Raw genomic sequence first — 18,869 nt, forward strand, 5'->3', positions numbered from 1 at the left:
TGGTTTGAGGCCTCCTCACCCTCAATGACCAATGTCATTGCCTCCTTTTGCTGTTGCTCTGGCAATTTCTCTAACATGGGAGCCAACCGGTGCCACATTTCGCTTTCATAGCGAGCCACTATCGCCAGGGCTTTGGCCGCTTTAACTGTTGTTGCCCTCGATTGTTAGCACTTTTTTGCCAAAGCGGGGATAGGAGGGGGAAAGCTAGAAGTTCCCTAGGGAGTCAGATAGCCAACATCTTAGGGTAAACACCTGAGGTGCAGAGACGTGAAAGACAGGGGTTACCAATTGTTGAGTTACTAACAACCTGGTAGGGACGTCAGGGGTTACGAGGCAGGACACAGGCCCAGGGAAGACGAGAGAGGAAAGGGCCAGCCCTAGCGCCAACTCCAAAGGACCCAGGAAGCCATTGAACTTGAGATCACCAGCCATTCTGACCACTGTTTTTGTAATAAACACCCTTGGATTTTTCTTTAAGACTCTGCATGATTCTTTGGGACGGGCCCCTCCCCCCCCCCCGACTCCCCCGTCACCCACAAATGATCCCCAGTAAAATCTATGCAGTGAACATTTGTCTAAGTTCAAGGCACATTAAAAGTATACCTAGTAAAGCCTATGAAGTGAACATTTGTACATGCAGAGAGTTTAGAGAATTTGAAAAACTGTTAGATCCCCCTCTGCTCTATAACCTAATTCTTCCCCCTATTATTGTAAAGCGCCCCATTGCTTCCCAAAGCTAGGTCTGCGTACAATACCCAATATCAAAATGGAAGTGCATTGTGAAGCAAGTGTGTCCAAAGTTAAGAGTCATCCTAATGGAGCAAGGTAAAAATGGCCACTGTGAAGCAACTTTTTTTTAAGTCTGTCTGTTACTGTATAAAAAGGATGTGTGATAAGGCTGATATATTCAGCCTCTTTTCTAAAGTTCATTAAGTAACAGCAGTATTACAGTCTAACCCATTGCATGAACAGGGTCTCCCAACCAGTTATTAAAGAGGGAACGCAAGGATACAAAAAGCAGATCAGGTCGGAGAATGTTTTGCAAATACACAAAGCCACATCAAACAAGTTGCCAGACCTTATGATGTTACAACATTTTTATTTTTTTTAAATGAATGCTACTTTGCAACTGACCATAACAACGTTTGTGAAAAGGGGTTTTTGAGCAGGAGCTAAATGCAGCTCCTGTGTATCAGGTGTCCGTCAGTAAGCAGGAGCTACCTTGAGAAGCTGGTACATGGCGTACCACAAATCTAACTTCTACATGAAAGCCATGCGCACACACACACACACCCATCAAGCTAGCTGGGAGATTCTACGCTCGTGCCTATAAGCAGGAGTATATAGGCCTCAGCAATTTTAAGCCTTATTAACATTCATAAAAAGAGACTGACTAGTGTTGTGCCAAAGTCAGAAGTGGGACAGAGAGGCTTATTTCTGATGAGCCCAACTACAATGTATTAAAAAGGTATGCAACGCAAAATTCAGCACCACCCTCAGCAACTGCCCGACACAAGTAAGTGATGGATGAAGGCTAACAACCTCAAATTCAGCCTAGAGAAAACAGAAATAATGATAGTCTTGCATTACGCCGACCTTGAAACACCTGTAGAATGGCCTCTGAAAGTGGGTAACTGCCCTAAAACATCTACAGTGGTCAAGAATCTCAGCATTCTAATGACAATAGCCTCACGCTGGAACTCCAAGACATTGCAAAAGTCTAAAAGTAGTAATAGCCTTGCTATGTTACTGTCCCACACCGAACGATGGCTGTCAATTCTCTGGTTCCCTCAAAAATTGATTCTGCTAACAGCATTTATCTAAGTATGCCGGACTACCTCGCAAAAAACACAGTGTCCAGCCTATGACTCAGATTGAACAGGAGGGAACATCTAACAATGGGTCTTAGGGTATTAAACTAGCTACCAGTAAAAAAAAGAATCCACCTCAAGGCCCTCTACATCTCCCACAGAGCACTCCAAAAAACACAACACTATACTTCTAAAACCAACTGACAAACCCAGCCCCAGAACAATGGACAAACGACACTGCAAGCATGAGTTTCCCTCTCTGTACACAGGCTCTCAATGCTCAAGCACGCTTTAACGTACGCATGCAGAGCTCAGGGCACTTCTGATTTGTACCATCAAAACAAAACACTGCAAACTTTCTTTTTCCATCTCCTCTCAACTAACCAAACCCACCCACTCTTTTCCAGAATGACCAGAGGGCCTGGAGACCACGCAGATGGCAGCAGCGCGCGGTACTAATCCTAATAACATTAACAAAGAAAAAAATGAAACATGTACAATTAATTTACTTTGTAGGCAAAATCACCTGAAAACAAATTGACATTTAATGAGGTTTTATTATTTTTTGCATTAGTTAAATTATTCATCTATAGTATGCTTTGTTATTCATAGAGCTCAGACCCGCAAATGTCAGTATATGCACTGGTTGCACCCATCATTGTATTCATGTCTGCCATTAATGTGGCCATCTAAAAAAAATCATGTAGGCTTTTCTGGGGCCCATGTAAAGGTGGGTGAAAAGTTTGGACAGGCATAACAAAGAGAACTGAAAATATTGCAATACTCACTTGAACAGCACAGCCCAGTAAAAGTAAGAGCAACTTTTGCACCTCTTCAGTTCCTTGTTCTACAATGTAAGAGACAGAAATATAGTTGTGTCTTTAATACTTATTTATTTTTTAAGACATTTTTATGTCACCAACCTATTGATAATTGTTAATAACATGCAAATCAAAGGTGGTTTGCTGGCCTGCCGAACAGCAAAACGTAATCTCCATTGAAATGCAGTTTATTTGAAAAAATGTCATAGATAATCTGCTCAGCAGGGGTTTCTATCACTTCAACCTTTTAACCATGGAAAAAAAAGAATATGCTACTAACTTGGAAGTAAATATGAGCATGAATAGGAAACAGTGGACCTCGTTATAAATTGACCGGTGCAGAATTAACGTGCTGGTATTAACGTATACTGGCACGTTTCTGCACTGGCCAAATACATGTTTTCCAATGGGGTGAAGGAATCACCTCCAGCTAAGAGCTGGAGCTAATCTCGCCACACTTGCGGGAAAAATCACCAGTATTACAGGTGCCGGTAATACTGCGCCTGTGATACGGGCAAAGTCCCCCATGGATTCCTATAGGACTCCATGGAATGGGGACGAACGATGGCGATAACGGTAATTCCATTTGCTGGTATCATGTCGGATTCACCGCTAGGATCAGGCAAGGTTATAATGAGCCCGAGTGTTGTGGTGTTAGGATTTAGGATATGGGGATGATCCCCAGGTAGGATGGAAATATGACACTAAATGGGAGGGAAAGGAAATGGTTTGAGCATGGGCCTGAGTGTTCTAAGGGGGAATGGAAGGAGGGAGAAATAAAGAAACTGGAAGACACAGGAAAAGGACAAATATTGGGAAAGATCAAATTGCTCAGATATTAAGGGAGTAGGGCAATATATACATAAGGGTTATGGGTGGGTTGTGTTAAAAGGAGGGAAATCATTGATGGAGCATCACGATGGGCTGGGAGTGATTTGTGCTATCTTTATCACTATGGTCTTTTATACAACCAAAATCTTGGAAACATAAGGGCGGGTGGTAGTACTTGACTAAGATTTTGATAAATTGTTCACCTCAACAATTTCAGTTCTAAATTTCGCAGTGAAATGGTACAATGTGTATTATGTATTTCAACGATAATTTTAGTGGTATATACTTTGAGGACGGGGATGCCAATTTCATTCTGAAATTACCTTAGATAGCACAGTGTCGATGGTGGAGTTCCTAGGAAGGATGCCAGTGCATTAGCTCGAAGAGAAGAAGTGGTGAGCCAGTCTATGTGTGGGTGAATAAATTGGACACACTGCAGAGACAATACGGAAAACAGGTGATTTGCAAAGGTAAGATTAATCGAACGGGGCAAGTGTAAACTACAGAGTAGTACTATGAAATGTAACAAATATATGGTGAATGGTTACTGGAAGTAGTGGTGGGGTCAGACTGTCGGAGTGGGCAGGGAGAGCTCCCGGTAACCAAGTAAATTAAGTTTAAGCCAAGCTTTAAAGAGATCCACAGCGGGACTGGCTTTTGATTGCTATAGAAAGTGTGTCCAGTCGAGAGAAAGAGCAGGGGGCGTTATGGGGCAGGCAGGGCAAGTGCAGAACGGTGAGGATCAGAGGAACAAGATGGTTAGTAAATTGAGTTATAATCAAATAGGTACGGAGGTGCATGACTATTCTTAGCTTAGTAGTCCAGGACAAGAAAAGGGAAAAGAGTGCAGTCTTGTATAGAGAGCAAAGCAGCATGTTGCTGGTAGGTACACGTGGTGAGGATCTGGGCAGCTAGATAAGAGTGCGAATAGCAAAGTTGTGGGGCCTGTCTACAGAGAGGTAGGAGAGGACGTTAGGGAGTAGGCTTGAGCAGTAGTCGAATTTGTGGCGTACAAAGGCGAGATTAGAGTGTAGTAGAGTGGTTAATAAGAGGACACATTTTTCCAAATGTTAAAGAGGTTAATAAAAGTAGTAGAGAAAGATTATCAGAACAGTCTAGTTTGGAGGAGATAGGGGTCAATTAGAGAGGGCGGCTGGACTATCATTGCTGAACTCATTTGAGAATGAGAGCAACCAATGGAAACAGCCGGGGGTACAAAGGTTGACGGCCCACAGGTTCAGTTTCCGAACACCGGAAAAGGGGCGAAAGGAAAAATAAATATATAAATAAATAATTGCACACAGCTATGTCACATTGTGCCTGCAACGCCTCCCTTCAAGGTATAGGCCAGGGTGCTCATGCTCACTCAACTCGCCACTGTGTCAAGCAGTTGGTTGTATCTCTCAATGGGTACATTGCCTCAGCCTAGGTTGTAAGAGGGGAAACTCACTGAACGTGGCAACCATCAGCAAGTCTTGGTGGAAGTTACATGGTGCATCCCTGTAGAAAAGTACGGACGGGAACCACAAGGATACTCTGCAGCCACTAGTTTGCAACAACTGTACCCAGAGGTACTAGACTTTTGGGAAGCCCTGGAACGACAGGGGAAGATACCAGGGGGGGTGGAAGGTCTTTCCACCTCCAATATTTAGGGTGGATAAAGAGAATGTCAAGAATGAACAAACAAAGTCACAAAAATTGAAATGGAAAGAAAATGTGTATAATTTGAACAATTATTAAGAATGTGGAAGCATGGGGAGGCAGACATTCTTACGTTAAGAACAAAATTGGTCTGGGCTGACCCAAATGTGTAGGGCTCTTACCCCACATACCACGGAAGCCGCAAAGTGCCTTTTCCTAGCTGTGGTTAGCCCCCACCCTGGTACAAAGGCCCATAGCTCCTTGCAGCAGCCCTTATTCCCCCCCAGTACACCCAACAGGCCCTTATTTGGCCTTCCCCCCGCGTGCCCACCACCGCCCACTACTGATTGGTCCTGCGTGATCAATGCAATACAGAAGCAGAGGACTCGGTGCTCAAGGCTCAGAGCGACTTTACTCTTTCCCTGCATAACATATAAGCAGTAAGCACCCTTCCCTGGCTCTGAGGTTCCCAGGCCCCAGCACAAAGGCCCACAACCCATTGCAGCAGCCCACGTGCCCCCAGCACACCCAACAGGGCCTTGTTTGGCCTTTCCCCTGCATGCCTGCCCGCACCAGATCCTGATTGGTCCTGCGTGAACAACGCAACACAGAAGAATAATAACTCCTATCCTTCCTTCCCGGGCAGCCGGCTAAGGGCTCAGGAAAAGTGCACCTTCCTTGGCCGTCTTCCATCCTGGTTTGCCTTTTAGCCCTGTGCAACCCCAGGTCTCGCCCTCACAGTTTGCAATTACAGCCAGGTAGGAGACTACGCCATTGCTGCAAAGCAGTATTTTTTAATATCGCTGTTTTTGTATTTGCTACCGTTTTCCGCTGCCATACTTGCTTTTCTTCCCTTAGGGTCCAGGGTGTGGGTTTCTCAACTTTATTTTGCTACAGTGTTCCACTACCATATTTGCTTTGCTTCCCTTAGGGTACAGGGTGTGGGTTTCTCAACCATATTTTGCTACGGTGTTCCACTGCCATACTTGCATTATGAAACATAACTGTATCCCGTACAGGCTCGGCCCACTCACCTACATACCTCTCAATAAAAGCTACTCGATTACACACACATCACCTCATCCAATAGAATACTATGTGATTCTTAGCATGCACCACACTTAGAATTCTGAACCTAGCTTGCGACGCATCTAGATAGAAATGTGATTCTTAGAATGCACCACACTTAGAATTCTGAACCTAGCTTGCGTCGCATCTAGATAGAAATGTGACTGTCAGCATACACCACACTCAGGATTCTGAACCCTAGCTTGCGTCGCATCTAGACAGAAATGTGACTGTTAGCATGTGCCACTCTAGTATGGAATTCTGAACTTTAGCTTAAGCGGCATCTAGATAGAAATGCGACTGTTAGCATGTACCGCACCTAGATGGAATCCCACAATTGCAAGGACAGCAATGCCAATTAACCAACCAACTAACAATTCCATCCCTCTGCATACACCTTTCAAACTATAACCAAACACAACCACAAGCCTAAAACGCAGTAATCCGCACAAACTTCACAACAATGCAACAACAAAACAAACCACACATAGGGCCTCATTACGAGTTATGCTGGTAAGGGAAAAATGATGCCGGTATATAAATACCGGCATCATTTAACGTTCCGTAGCATTCTGACCCGCAAACCCGGTATTAAGGGCACCGTTATTTACAGTGCTGCTAATAGCGGCATAGGTGCGTACACGCGCCTCTTCAGGTAGTAAATACCGGCATGCCGGTAATAGGGGGCAATCACAACCCACGCAAACATGCAAATACCGGCATCGCGAACACGGTAACAACGGGCTGCATGATGCCGGAAAAACAGGCATCGCGGACCACCCGCAAACAGCAACCAAGATACAAGGCAGCTGCCACAGGTGCACACAATCCCCACAGGTGGAGTCAAAGGAGGCTGCGCCAGTATGAACTGAGCACACCCACACACCACAATCCCCCCCACAGGTGTAGGCATTGCAGAGTGGCCCAGTACAAAAGGAGCACACCTACACACCACACCCCTTCCTACACCAAAATGCTACCACTAGCATTTGCAATCATGCGCAGGAGGACATGCCTATACTGCTACAACTACTGCATCAACAGCAACAACAACAACAACAACTACAGCAGCAAGAACAGGCAGCACAGAGGAGACGCAGGAGGAGAAGGAGGGTGAGACACGCCCAGCAACTACCACCAGCGCAGCCACCAGCGCCTCGTAGGCAGCCAATCCCTCGCACCAGACCCAGCCCATTCAACCTAACCCCTGAGCAGATCCACACTTTGCACCGGTTGGACCGTGACACCATCACCACCATAGTGGACATGATACAGAACGACATTGCCAGCCACATACAAATACGCACTGCCATCCCCCCACTACTGAAGGTTGTGTCTGTGCTACACTTCCTGGCCACAGGCACCTACCAACACACAGTGGGCCAACTGCATGGCATTTCACAACCACTATTCTCACGCATGCTGAACCAAGTGCTGGATGCCCTCCTGAAGCATGCAAGCACCCACATATCCCTACCACGGACTGGCCAGGAGATAGCCGAAACCAAAGTAGGCTTCCATGCACTGGCAGGCATGCCCAATTGTGTCGGTGCCATCGACTGCACCCATGTGGAATTGGTTGTCCCCCATGCCATAGAGGCGGTGTACCGCAATCGCAAGCAATACCACTCCATCAATGTGCAAAAGGTATGTGACTCCAGCAAGATCATCACCAATTGCTGCGCCCGATTTCCTGGATCCACACATGATGCCATGGTACTGCGCAACTCCACGCTACCCCGTCACATGGAGCGACATGCTGGACCACGTGCCTGGCTGCTCGGTGAGTTGCACAACAGGCCCATGGCCATGCTGTGGGGTACTCATGTGTGCGGATGCGGAAGGGGGGAGATAGTACACCTGGGTGGGAAAGGGGGGGGATAGTTTACCTGGGTGGGAAATGGGGGGGATAGTTTGCCAGGATGGGAAATGGGGGGGGGGATAGTTTACCAGGGTGGGAAAGGGCGGGTTAAAAGTACACCTGGGTGGCAATAGCCAGTGAGTGGAGAATGAATGCAGCGCTAAACACTCCTCACCTGACACAGCCAAACTGAAAATGACACATCACTGGGCCACATATCACAAATTATGCAAATGGATGACAACAAGTAAGAGGCACAACCGGGGCACCATGGTGATGGCAAGCAATGCATGACTGAATAGGATGGCAACTGTGCCAATGCGCCCAGTGTGACCATGCATAGTAAAGAGTATACAGCATGAATTGGAGGCTAAACATTGTCGCACTGCCTCAGCATGCCTGATTACACCCTGCATCATCTATTCAACCCCATCCAGTGTTCCACACCTCTTTACAGTATACATTCCATATAGGTGACTATTTGGTACACGTACAGGGACATGTGCATGCTCACACCTAATAGCTGCTGCCATGACTGTGCTCCCTGAAGGTGTTAGTTCAGAGTGACACACCTATTTGTATCTGCTTGCAGGTGATGGAGGATATCCCTTGAGGCCGTGGCTACTTACCCCTGTGCGGAACCCGCAGAACAGCCATGAAGAGGAGTACAATCGTGCACACTCGTACCAGTCTTGTGATTGAGCAGACCTTTGGCCTGTTCAAGGCGCGGTTCCGCTGCCTAAGCAGGTCTGGTGGGGCACTCCTACATAGGCCTGAGAAGGTGGCAAAGATCACCATGGCCTGTGTCATGCTGCACAACATGTGCGTCCGAAGGAATGTACCACTGCCACCTGACATTGACATGCATGGCCCGGGTGAGGATGAAGGGGATGGAGACGGAGGCGAAGGAGCCCCCCTGCCAGTACGTGATGCACGGGGCGGCCATGCTGTACGCCAAGCACTAATTGACACAGGGACCATGAATGACTTTTGTCAGTCAGACACTGGGCCAATGTGAACATGCACAAAGGGAATGTTGTAATGTGGACACTGAACACCGTAACACATTAAATGGATGCACACCAAAAATAACAATGTCCAGCCATGGATTGTTCTCCAGAGAACTTGTGTATTATATGAAAGTGCAAAACTGTGCCCACTCCCCCCTCCCACAATCCCCCAACAAACTCCCTCACCCACCCCACAGATCCCAAATGTCCCCATGTGTGCAACAAACAGTGTTGCCTTCACCAATGTTACTGCTCACATTTTTTCCATTTTTCAGAAAGTCCCTTTTTGGCGACTTTTGGGTCTGGGAGTGCCATGGCCATGCGCCGTGCGCTCCTGTGCGTTAAGCGCACAGGGCTTGATTGAACAGAGGTGGAAGGTGTTGACGTGGTGGAGGTGTCATTTGTCAATCCCCTTGCAGACCCATGGTGTGGCTGCTGCACTTGCCTGATGTTGGCTAGTAGGGCCTCGGTCAATGACCCCATGCACTCTGCCTGAATGTAGACGTGGATGCCTCCACGGCAGCTGTATTTGCAGCAATGGCCGTGGTTATGGCCTTCTTGGCCCCATTACCGGCAATGACCTGTTGCCACATAATCTGCAGCATCTCGTCTTGGCGGGCCTCCACCCTTGACAGACAGACCTCAAAGGGGGTTTCTGTCGCAGGTGTACCGGTGGCTGGTGGGGTGGTGAAAGGCAGGGTGGTGGAAGGCAGGGTGGTGGCAGGCACCTGCGTGGGGCCCTCGTACTGGGCACTGTCGTCCTCGAAAATGCCGATGTCCGAATCTCCTAGGTCGGAGTCATGGAGACATGGGTCATCCAGGCTCTCTGTCTCCGCAGGGGGCGAGGGGGTGCCAATGGGTGTTAGGCTGGGCGATCCAGTAGATTCTTCAGCCTCTTCGACCACCTCTGTGGACACGACGTCCGTGGTGGCCGGCGGTACAGCTGGCACTATCGCAGCAGGTGCACCCTGCAGAGATGATGCCTTGCGTGGCACACTGGGAGTGGTTGCAGGCAATTTTTTGGAGGAGGGGGTTGCGGTGGCCCTGGTCCCCTTGCGTGCACTGGATGTGCTTGCCCCCCTGTCCTGGGTTCCAGCTTCCTCATCGGTGCCTGGGGGATAGAAGAGATGCAGGTCATCAGTGAGATTGCCAAATGGCAGCTGTGATTTGTTGCAGTGTAATATCTTGATACATTCAGGCATGATTTCATTTCTGTTGTGTGGCATTTGGTGTACTGAGGGGACATGTTGGCAATGATTGCATGGCTGGTGGCAATGGATTGTCTAGGGGGGGGGGACATGGGCATGGATGGGTCATGTTGCACCTCTGTTGGGTTTACATATTTCACGCAGCATGCGTGTGGTGCAGGGGGTGGCAATCAGTATACTGTTGGTGAGTTGATGTTGCCTTGGGTAAAGGAATTGCCTTGCCTAATCGGACTCCCACCTCACTTGTGTCACATCATGTTTTGTTATTGGTGGATGTGATGGTTCACTCACCTTCCTCTGTTGTAGTAGCTGCCCCGAACTCCTGCTCTCCAATCCCCTCTATGGATTCTGGGTCGATGAATCCACTTGCAATCTCCTCCCATGTGGTGAGCTTAACAGGGGAGTGTGTGCCACCGCCTGTCGCCATTGCGGCCCTCCGGTTCTCCGCAAGGATCTTCCGGACACTGAGGCGGAGGTCGTCCCAGCGCTTTCTGCAATCCCGGACACTCCTTGGGGTGCTCCCCACTGCTGTTACCCTCTGTGCAACCTCCTGCCACACCCGTTTTTTACGCGTTTGGGTCGCATGCTTCAGGTCCGTGTTTCGTATTATGTCAGCATGCTGTTGTAGGGTGTCCGCTAGCATTGTCAATTCAGCATCTGAAAAGTGCTGCTTCCTCTTCCTTTGTGTGCTTTTTCCGGTAGCCTTTGACATCCTGGTTGTGTTTTGGCACTCAACAACACGGGTGTAGTGGTAGTAATGGAGGATGGCAATGGATTGTGTTTTTAAAGATGGCCACCGGCCCATTTCCTGTTCCTGCGCGATGACGTAATTTCCGGGTCCGTTTTTTGCGAACACGGTAATAACATGCCGGTATTACCGTGCCGGTATTTACGGGTTAGTGTGAGGCGGTAGCGCAATGGGCGGGCCCCGCGATGCCGGTATAGGGGGCTTGGAGGCCCTTTACCGGCATGGCGGTATTGCCACTACCGGCATGGGGGAACGCACGTGCTCGCGCACTCTTAATGACCCGCTATTAGCGGGTTCATATGTGCACGGACCCGCTCATTCCGGCATGCCGGTAATGAACCCGGTTTTACCGGGCAACTCGTAATGAGGGCCATAGACTTGCACAACAGCACACAACGACTACGGACCATAAAACACCCCAAGCTCAGCCAACGGACCCACCGGGCTGAGGCTGCCAACAGCACATCACTGCTCTCTTGCACCTTTCCAGCTTATTCCCACTAACCCACCCCCTCTCCTCCCCTTTTTTCAGAGCCGCCAGAGCGCCAGGGGACCACTACGGTGGTGATAGTGCGCAGTACAAATGTTCTTTAACATTAACATTAACCATGCAAATTAGTAACAGAAACTATTCTCTCACCTGATAACTATGGGATACTGCTAGGTACCTAGCCATGCCCTACCCACCTTCGTGCTGGCTAGAAAATGCACACATACACTTTAGAAATCCTTTCTTCACCTATTACATCTCTGACTACGGTCTTCCAAAGGGTGTTCAACCCAATGCGCTTCAAGGCCATACCAATGGCAATAGGCTCTATACAAGTGACATATAACATAACCCAACTTCTAGTTGTAAATCCCCCTACTGATGTAGAGTGTGCATATTATCGTTCTACTGAATCACCCATGATCTCATAAGAGACGTGGGTGCTTGTGCATTACTACATGTGCTGTTGGTAAGGTCAAATCCCACATATAAAATCCTTCCCATCGCCTTGGTAATCTATCTGAGCCTGTCCAATTATAACAAGAAGGTAGTGTGGAAGGTGTTGCTGCAGGTTTTTACTAACCCTAATCCTAATCCTCAAACCAAATTGTTCCGGTCTTGTCTTGGACACCAAATTACATATTGACCATCACATGACAAGCTGAGTGAAGGACGACCAGCTACAGTGATGCACTCTAAGGAACATATAACATCTAATTCTGCAATCTGATCAAAAAACATTTGTAAATGCACAGGCAAAATCTAGACGTCTACTTCATTACACAGTTGGTTCAACTTCAAAAAAATAGACTAACCCCTCTAAGAGCTGTTCAACATGCTGTAGCATAATTGATCTCTGGTAGTTGTCAATAAAAACAAATCACCCTGGCCTCACTGGATTTGTGCCTCCTTGAAGGGGGGTGCATATTTCCAACTGAATTTCCAACTAGATGGCCATTCAAATCCCTCGCAGACAAACTATCGATTTCAGAGGGCTGCCAGGAGCAATGAGCATTACACTAGGACATTCTAAACTTCAAAATAAATGAAAACCAGTAAAATAATGCTTCCCTGGAAGTGAGACACAAATGTATTTCCTTCCTTCTGTTCCATATTCTGCCCCTCCTAATCTCACATTTCACAAGGAGCAAAAAACCTTCCTTTTAAGATCCAGCAGACTGGCAACCAAAAGCTTACTTTCATACTGCCTCCTCGATTGTGCAGCTCCATCCTCCACCTAAATGTGATCAAAACTGCCTATTCAGTTGTGCAAGAATCTGCACCTGGTACATTACATTCCACAGTCCTTCATCCTTGGCCTCCCCCTTCCTTATTTTCTTGGTTCTGGTTATTCAGTTTATCCTCCTCCCCTTCCCACCCTCTTTAGATCTCTGCCACCAATGTATACATGTGTTCTTCATGTAGCCTTGTTCCCCATCGTTTGTACCCTCATAGTGGCCCTCTCTGCATTTTCCACAACCATGTCTGTTCTGTATCCTTTACTGATTCATTATTGCCTATATTCATATACCCTCCTCTTCATCTGTCAACCTGTTGCTCACATCACTATTATTGTCTTTTGCTCACAGACCCCACCACTCACATTGGATACACCACATTGCATGTTTCAGGTACGTGGCCTTGTCCTGATCAATCACACCTCCCCCACCTTGCTAAGGCTTACAGTTCACAGACGCTGTCTTATGGACATAGTAGACTAACTGAACAAATGTAGAGCTAGCCTTCAGCTTGTCGCACCACCTAGCTTTAATGTTTAAGTTGCTTTTTGTGCTGACTTCCATCTTTTTCATATTTTTCTTACGCCCACCAGGCCAAGTTTGCACTTTATCTCCTCACACTGATTTATATGTGTCCTTTATTTTGAGCACCATAGTACAATGCCCACAGCCTGTTTCACACTTTATAAACATTAATAATTCTCCTACTCATTGTTTAATATCTGCTAATCCAAAGGATTCAAAGCTATATTGGAGGATTTAGGTCCCAGATTTCACTTAACAAAAAGGTTCAGCGCATCACCAAGCAAGATAATATAGCAACTGATATGCAAATTCATTAAAATCCAAATTAATAAAAAAAATGGGCATATAATGAATACATAGAATGAAAACACGTTCACCTGCTAATCACAAATAAATACACATTCATGTTGATAAATTAAGACAATATAAAATGTGTTTGGAGAACATGCATTAGTTCAAATTAATTTGAATGCCATCACATTGTCAAATATAACTGAAGGGAAATAAGACGCAGAACTACAAACCCAGAGTTGTGAGAAACCCGAGTGTATTCTCGCTCCTACTTCCCTGGGATCCTCTATGCAGGTGGCCAGGGAAAGGCCATCTCCTTGGGATCCTGACCCTGGCAATGGACAAGCGAGGAAGGATCACCTGGGTGGAGGGTCCTTGGAAATTGAGAGTGGGATGCCTTCAGGCGACACATTGTATCCCACTTACCTCAGCGTCAACCAATCTAGCCCACCTCTGACCTTTATGTGTTATTGTAGGTGAGCACCCCATCTTTACTCTCTTGGGACATACTCTCCACATTCTGGTACTGAGAGGAAGAACAAACAGCTAAGAGTACTAAACACCACACACTCTTCCCACTCTGGTACTGAAGACAAGGAGGCAGTGTTGACAACCAATGTCAGTGCCCCTAGTTCAGAAGGTGTTTCAATGGTCACACAAACGTAGGCTCTTTCCTATCATCCCATGGGAGCAGGAGGGGGTTAAGTCACTCACAGCCTGGGGGTGCTTAGATGTTCGATATATGTTTTTTTCCTCTTCTCCTTTTCATTAGAATCCTATTCCAGGCACAAACATTGCAGTCGTCCAGATCTGGTCGACCAATGGAATGAGGCTTGAGAGCCACAAAGCTTCGGGCTCACAACCTCTATACTAAATGGTTAGCTAGGTTGGTGGGACGACTTCTAACTCTAGCATAGGCAATTCCTTCCATCAATGGTTCTGCTGCCACCACACACTCCTTCTCTGCACCTCTACTCCCTCAGTACCCCTTAAGTATTCTGACAAATCCTATACCATTCATAGGAACATAGTGCCACATCGGGGGACCTCCTCCCGTCATCCTCTCTCTCAGGTTTATGGGTAAATTGGTCAGTAAGCAGAGTTGGTTTATTTGAACTCTCAGGAGATCACATTGTTCAACCCAACCCTTTCCCTCGCTGCTGCGTGGGCTGCATCAATGTCTGAGGCTAACGCCATCTTGGAATTGGTTTGCTGTTATTCTAGCAGATCAGAGCTTTCCGTTACACAAATGTTCCTAGTTTGAGCATACATTGGAAACTTCAGTCCAGTAAGACTTAACACTTTTATTTCTCCATGCTAGGCACGCTGCTCTATGGCAGTTTAGCAAAGATCTTCTAGCAGCTCAATATTCAGTCTTTCGTGCAGTCCCTTAAGGGTCAAAACTCATTGGAAGGGCGAGGTAGATCACAGGATCCTTCCTGCATTACACCCAAGTCCTGCATCACGTAGCGGGTGGTGGTACTATGCCCCCATGGTCATCCTATCCCTTACCATTGGAGTCGGAGAACAACACACACCCCAGGATAAATATGAATACATTCTGAAAAGGGGTTTGCACAATAGATCAGGCGCTTCAGACTAAACTGCATCTTGGTTAAATTTGCGACATTGAAAGCCCAATCGATTTATTCAGCTTTTGTTGATTTGAAGACCACCTTTGAGCTTTTATGGAAGACCTTCGGATCCCGATTAACCTAATGCATGCTATAAAATCATGATATTGTAACAATTTTGCACGTATTAGATGGGGCACGAAGGGAGATTGTACAAACCCAGTGGTTATTAATGTTGGAGTGAGACAGGGGTGGGCCCCCGGGGCCCCACCCCTTTGCTTGTTCTATTATACATCAATGATATAGCCATTATGGTTAACAATACAGTGGTGGACACCCCAACTGTTGGTCAACAAAAATGGAGCCTCCTGTTCTCTGCGGACAATGGCGTCCTTATGGCATAAAGTCTGGTCCGCCTGCAGCACCAGCGTACTTCTTTTGTGAATATATGTCGAACTAAAGGCCTAACAATAAACACTTCAAAAGCAAAAGTTATGTCATGCAAGCCGGCCAGTAGTGGCCGCCAAGCACTCCCAAAAATCCATCTATCAAATAATCTTAAGTGGGCCAACCAGATCGGAAGAGCACTTTCATAGCTGTAAGACATGGTGGTGCTGTTGCAGGTTTCTCCTCCCATTTTGGTGGGAGAATACTTTCATTTGCCACCAAAAACTACAAAATACACGCCATTCCGACAGTTACTTATGGTACAAAATTATGGGGGCATTTCAGAGAACAAAACCATGAAACGTCTCTTGGGTTTTCTGTCTAGTGCAACCTGTGTACTAGCCGCAATGGAATTGGATCTCACTGAGGCCAAATATGAAATAATGCTAAAACCAGTGTTATACTGGTTTATAATCTGGAACTCCATCACTCTAACCATATATAGAGAAAGTATTCTTGATATATTGGCATCTAAAGGGGACAAATCGTTCCCATGGTTCACCTATGTGAAACACATGTTCATAACTATAGGCCTGGAAGCATTATGGAAGGAGCCGATTAAATACTGCACTCTATCTAAAAGTATACTGAGGAATTTCTTTAACGACTGGGTGCTGAAAGATAAATTAGATGTATGTTATTCTCACTCTTTATCTACTAATTACATGCTAGTTAAAATCAATCCAGGCGTTGAATCCTACCTTTTCGTTTTCGCCTCGCCATATGCAAACATTTTATTTACAAAATGTTGCTAGGGAATTTTGCCTCTAGCTGATTTTAGTGTACATTCCTTGTCTACATGCACCTTCTGTAAAACTCATGAGGAAGATGGAGCACACTTTTTATTTACTTGTCCTTCATATGATGCTGCTAGATGCAAATGGCTTCATCCGATTATCATCCATTATGGTTTCAGATCTCGATTTGAAGCAGTGAAATTGATTAAACTGTGACCACTTCTATTTTTTTTTTAAGTATCTTCATTTTTATTGTGTGCATTCCATAGAAGGAAAAAGTATTGGATTTGTTTTAGCGATATAAGGTTTTATCCAACGGATTTCCTGGGCATCGAACTGTAACTCTAAAAAAGCATTTTTCAGAAAACAATGATTGCAGTTTGCATCGGAAAGTGGGATTTTTAACGCAGTTGTATAAAAATGCTATTATAATTATTATTTTTTATTTTGATTTAATTGTAAAACAATTTTTACAAAAGAATGTATCCATATCTCAATCCTTAGTTCAGTTAAATGTAGTTCTTTTTCCAGTTCATCCTCAAGTCCTGTCCTTGCAAATGTATTAGTTGCAGCGACCGCAGGTGAGTATGTTGGTCAATCCAATCCCATTTCTCTTTCATTTAGAGGAGGCCTATCTAAGCCAAGTTTCTGAAAAAAGTGGACTTCTGCAACCACCCAACTAGACTTCTCTCCACTCATTAGCCTTGCCCACCATTGTTCCTTGTTGTAGTACTGTAGGTTTTTGAATAAGTGATCAAGGTGAGTGTTGTGATCTGCTTGAGTTCCCATGCACTCTAACAGCAGGTGTTTTATGGTTTCTATTTGATCTGGAAGTCCACAGAACCTACAATTATTGAAGCTGGATTTGCTTCGAATTGCTATTATCTCGTTTGTATATAGCAGGTTCAAGCGGATCCTCAAGAAGCCTTGCCATATCTTTTTGTCAGGGACTTTTGCCAGATAAATCCTTGTTTGGTTTATTTTTATTGGATTATACGGTAATGCTTTTGAGAGATGTATGGCTGCGGCTTTGTCCAAAGTATGTATCCAATCGTGTTCTAGTAGGCACTTTCTGAATTTTGTTGGATTGTTCTTTAGTTCCTCTTCTGAACTGCCCAGAATTTCCAGGAAGAGTTTGTTCTTTTCAGACCATTTGGTAAGCATCTTACAATTCTCTCCATTTATTTCTTTGTTTATTAACTCAAGAACCATTGGCGGCGCTGGGAGGATGATCTTTCTGATCAACATTAAGCCATTTCGTGGCACCGTCGCACTCAGTGACATTAGTCCCAATTAACGCTGGATCGCTACCATTGATGTTGATTGAGGTAGGACTAATCCCTTTCGCCAAAACATGCCTTCAGGTTTTTGCCAAAGAGTTTCTGGGATCATTGGCATCGCTTGAACCCTGTATGTTAGGATTGGTACCACCTTGTATCTGTAATAATTGATAGCCGGAATGAGCGAAAAGCGTCCGTATTTCCTATTTACTACTTGTGTTTGTGTTATCAAAGTCTTTGTTTTTGCATAAAGACTTTCCTGCATCGGGATTTCTGTTGTACTATTACTCAAGATTATTCCCAAGTATCTGAAGCTTTTAACCTTTTCTAGTAAAGTTCTGTCTAGAGTCAATTTTTGCTGGTCTGTTCTTTTAGTAGATTTCTCGATGGACATTATTTTCTTTTTTTCTTTATTCAGTTCAAGATTGTTTTCCTTTATGTAAAGTTGTAAATTGGATAGTTGCCGCTGAAGACCAATCATGGTCTGATCCATTAAAATAATATCATCCGCGTAGGAGTCTGGACAACTTCTCTTCTCCCAATGTCGGGGGGAAAGCCCAGACTCTCTCCTCAGAGGCTTTGAAGTCTCCTTTGTAAGCATTATATAGGGCTGGTGCCAAAGGACAACCTTGCTTGACCCGTCTATCCGTTAGAATTTCTTTAGATAGAAGCCCAGTTTGGTTCAGTCTTACTCGAATAGTTGTTCCTGAGTATAAGGCCATTATCGGTCCAGGATAGATCTAGGGCACTTCTGTTTATCCAACTTACTCCATAAGATGTCCCGGTTGACCTGGTCAAACGCCTGGACCAGGTCAACAAATGCTAGGAAGACTCTGGGTTTACCCTCCCTGATCTTAGCCTTCACACAGCTTAACGCCAGGATATTTGCTGTTGTCCCCCAAGCCCTTAACAATTCCCGCTTGAAAAGGGTCTGAGGTCGCGCTTTGTCTGGTCCATTCTTGGAAATTGTCTAGTGCCAAGGATCCAAATATTTTACCTATTGTATCCAAAAGGGCTATTGGTCTATAATGTTGTGGGTTGTTTAATTTCTTCATTTTAGCTTGAATCCTTTCTTTGTCGTGCAGCATCATCCAGCGACTTACCATTTGTTTACGTTGGTTTGGTAAAGTCTCTTCTGATTTTTATATAAGGTTGTGAAATGGTCGATCCAATTTTGCTCACCCACGTTGTTCGGTAGGGTGGAATTCGTTTCTTTTGAAGTACATTTTATTAGTGACCTGAATTCTCGAGGATTCTTTCCACAAACGGCACGTAGCATTGTCTGAGT

At 45.6% G+C, this 18,869-nt stretch overlaps 1 protein-coding gene across 5 annotated transcripts in view; it reads right to left on the reverse strand.

Moving 5' to 3' along the window:
* CCDC88A (coiled-coil domain containing 88A) overlaps nucleotides 1-18,869 on the reverse strand; it is a 2,139,415-nt gene that overhangs the window by 1,797,488 nt on the left and 323,058 nt on the right. For all 5 annotated transcript variants that reach the window (XM_069608255.1, XM_069608254.1, XM_069608253.1 and 2 more), the window contains exon 5: nucleotides 2,600-2,658. In XM_069608255.1, the coding sequence (XP_069464356.1) occupies nucleotides 2,600-2,658 (59 nt within the window). The remainder of the gene's footprint in view (nucleotides 1-2,599; nucleotides 2,659-18,869) is intronic.

The sequence above is a fragment of the Ambystoma mexicanum genome, chromosome 4q, assembly GCF_040938575.1.
Source record: "Ambystoma mexicanum isolate Mex_15411 chromosome 4q, UKY_AmexF1_1, whole genome shotgun sequence".
NCBI lineage: Eukaryota > Metazoa > Chordata > Amphibia > Caudata > Ambystomatidae > Ambystoma > Ambystoma mexicanum.